The 2,129-nt window shown below is 64.3% G+C and overlaps 1 protein-coding gene across 2 annotated transcripts in view; it reads right to left on the bottom strand.

Annotated features, from left to right (window-relative positions):
• Positions 1-2,123, bottom strand: part of PTCRA (pre T-cell antigen receptor alpha) — a 13,108-nt gene extending 10,985 nt beyond the window's left edge. The window contains exons 1-4 of one of the 2 annotated variants that reach the window (XM_014962409.1): positions 1,976-2,123; positions 745-1,056; positions 571-612; positions 53-288 (exon numbers count right to left, since the gene is read on the bottom strand). In XM_014962409.1, the coding sequence (XP_014817895.1) occupies positions 179-288; positions 571-612; positions 745-1,056; positions 1,976-2,027 (516 nt within the window). In that variant the 5' untranslated portion in view covers positions 2,028-2,123 and the 3' untranslated portion in view covers positions 53-178. Of the gene's footprint in view, positions 1-52; positions 289-570; positions 613-744; positions 1,057-1,975 lie in introns of those variants that run through there. The other variant, XM_014962410.1, reaches the window with a different exon arrangement.
• Between the last annotated feature and the right edge of the window lie 6 nt (positions 2,124-2,129).

Below are 2,129 nucleotides of genomic sequence, written 5' to 3'. Positions count from 1 at the left end.
CAGGAAAAATTGGGGGCCTTTCCCCCCCCCCCCCCCTCAGCATTTTGGGGTCACCCACCCAGGTCTCTCCCTCCTCTCCACCCTCCAGAACATTCCAGGTTCCTCCTGGGCCCCCAGGCCAAAGGGGGCGGGGAGGGTGACACTCACCCCTCGGGGGTGCCCCTGTTGCCCAGGGCCTTCATCCCTGGGCGAGGAGGATGGAGGTGAGGAGGGCATCGGAGAGGGCGACCTTCAGCAGCACCACCCTGGCAGCCACCAGCAGGGCTACCGGGGAACGGGCTGGAGGCCCTGCAACAGAAGGGGGGGGGATGCTGGCCATCACCCCGCTCCCCCCCCATGTCCTCTCCAGTTCCAGGTCGGGAGGTGAGGGGAGGGCTTCTGTCACCTTCACGTGTCCCCGAGAGTGGGCTGGCTCTGACCCACCTTCTCCATCCTTCCACGCAGGTGGAGCTTCAAACCCCTCCTCCCTCCTCCAGCCCCACAACGCTGTGGGGACACCACCCCGGGGGTGGGGGGAAAGGGGGGGGCACCGACCGACACGTGGGGTACGTTCCCGGTTCGGGCACTCACCGGCCACCCTGCCAGGACATGGCTCTGCCATCTCCTCGTTGCCTGCGGGATGAGAGAGCAGCTGGGGAGGTGGTGGTGGTGGTGGTGGCAGCAGCTGGGACCCAGGTGTGCAGGGGTGGCCGCAAACCCCTTCCTGCGCCAGCGGTTGGGGGGACAGCACCGTGGGGCCCGTACCGGTGATGGGGATGGGGCTGGAGCTGCGGGCTGGGGAGGTCCGGTTGGTCCCCACGTGGCAGGAGAGATCCCCCTTGGCTGGGGGTTCCTCAGGGAGGAGGGCGACGGTGCAGACGGTGCCACCATCCTCCCGGGAGGCCCCATAGGCGAAGGACTGCAGGGCGCTGCCGTTCCCACCGGAGATCCAGACGGCGTGGCCGGAGCTGGGGGTCAGCTCGCTCACCACACAGACCACCAGCCGCCGCCGCTGCCCGGCCACCATCATGCTCAGCGGCGGGGCCATGGTGGGCAGTGGCCCGATGGCCCTACCAGCTGAGGGGGAGGAACGTAGAGGTTAGGGGCACTTTGTCCCCACCGCGTCCCATCCTTTGCACTGGATGGCGACCAGCCTGGATGGTTACCAACATGGATGGCAACCAACATGGATGCTGACCAGCCTGGATGGCAAATAACCCAAATGGCAACCAATCTGGATAATGACCAAGCAGGATGGCAACTGACCAGGATGGTGACCCACCCAAACGGCGACCAGCCTGGACGGCGACCAACCCGGATGGCAACCAACCTGAATGGTGACCTACCCAAATGGTGACCAGCCCAGATGGCGACCAGCCTGAATAGAGTCACCAATCCAGATGGTGACCAGCCCGGACAGCAACCAACCCGCATGGCAACCAGCCTGGATAGCGACCAACCTGGATGGTGACCAGCCTGGATGGTGATCCATCCAACTGGTGACCAACCCAAATGGTGACCAGCCTGGATGGCAACCAACCCAAATGGCAACCAACCCAGACAGCAACCAACCCGGATAGCGACCAGCCCAGACAATGACCAACCCAGATGGCGACCAACCGGGATGGCGACCAACCTGAATAATGACCAGCCTGGATAGTGACCAACCCAGATGGCGACCAACCGGGATGGCGACCAACCTGAATAATGACCAGCCTGGATAGTGACCAACCCAGATGGTGACCAGCCTGGACAGCAACCAACCCGGATGGCAACCAGCCCGGACAATGACCAACCCAGATGGTGACCAGCCCAGACAGTGACCAACCAGGATGGTGACCAACCTGAATAGTGACTAGCCTGGATAGTTACCAGCCCAGATGGCAACCAATCCAGATTGGTGACCAGCCTGAATAGTGACCAGCCCAGATGGCGACCAACCCAGATGGCAACTAGCCCTCCCACCCCTCCCGAGGTGGGGGGGGGGGTTACTCACGGGGCAGGAGCGGGAGCAGAGCGGTGGCCAGCAGCACCCAGGCCACCTCCATGGCGACCGGCAGAGCTGGGACCCCAACCGATGGGGCTGCGTCGCCTGTCACCGTGAGACGGGGCTGCTCCGCTCCCAGCGGTGACACCGCTTGTCCCCCTGT

This window comes from Calidris pugnax, unplaced genomic scaffold (genome assembly GCF_001431845.1).
Source record: "Calidris pugnax isolate Ruff unplaced genomic scaffold, ASM143184v1 scaffold147, whole genome shotgun sequence".
Lineage (NCBI taxonomy): Eukaryota > Metazoa > Chordata > Aves > Charadriiformes > Scolopacidae > Calidris > Calidris pugnax.
Note: the sequence above shows the minus strand (reverse complement) of the source record. Positions and strands in the feature narration are given on the sequence as shown.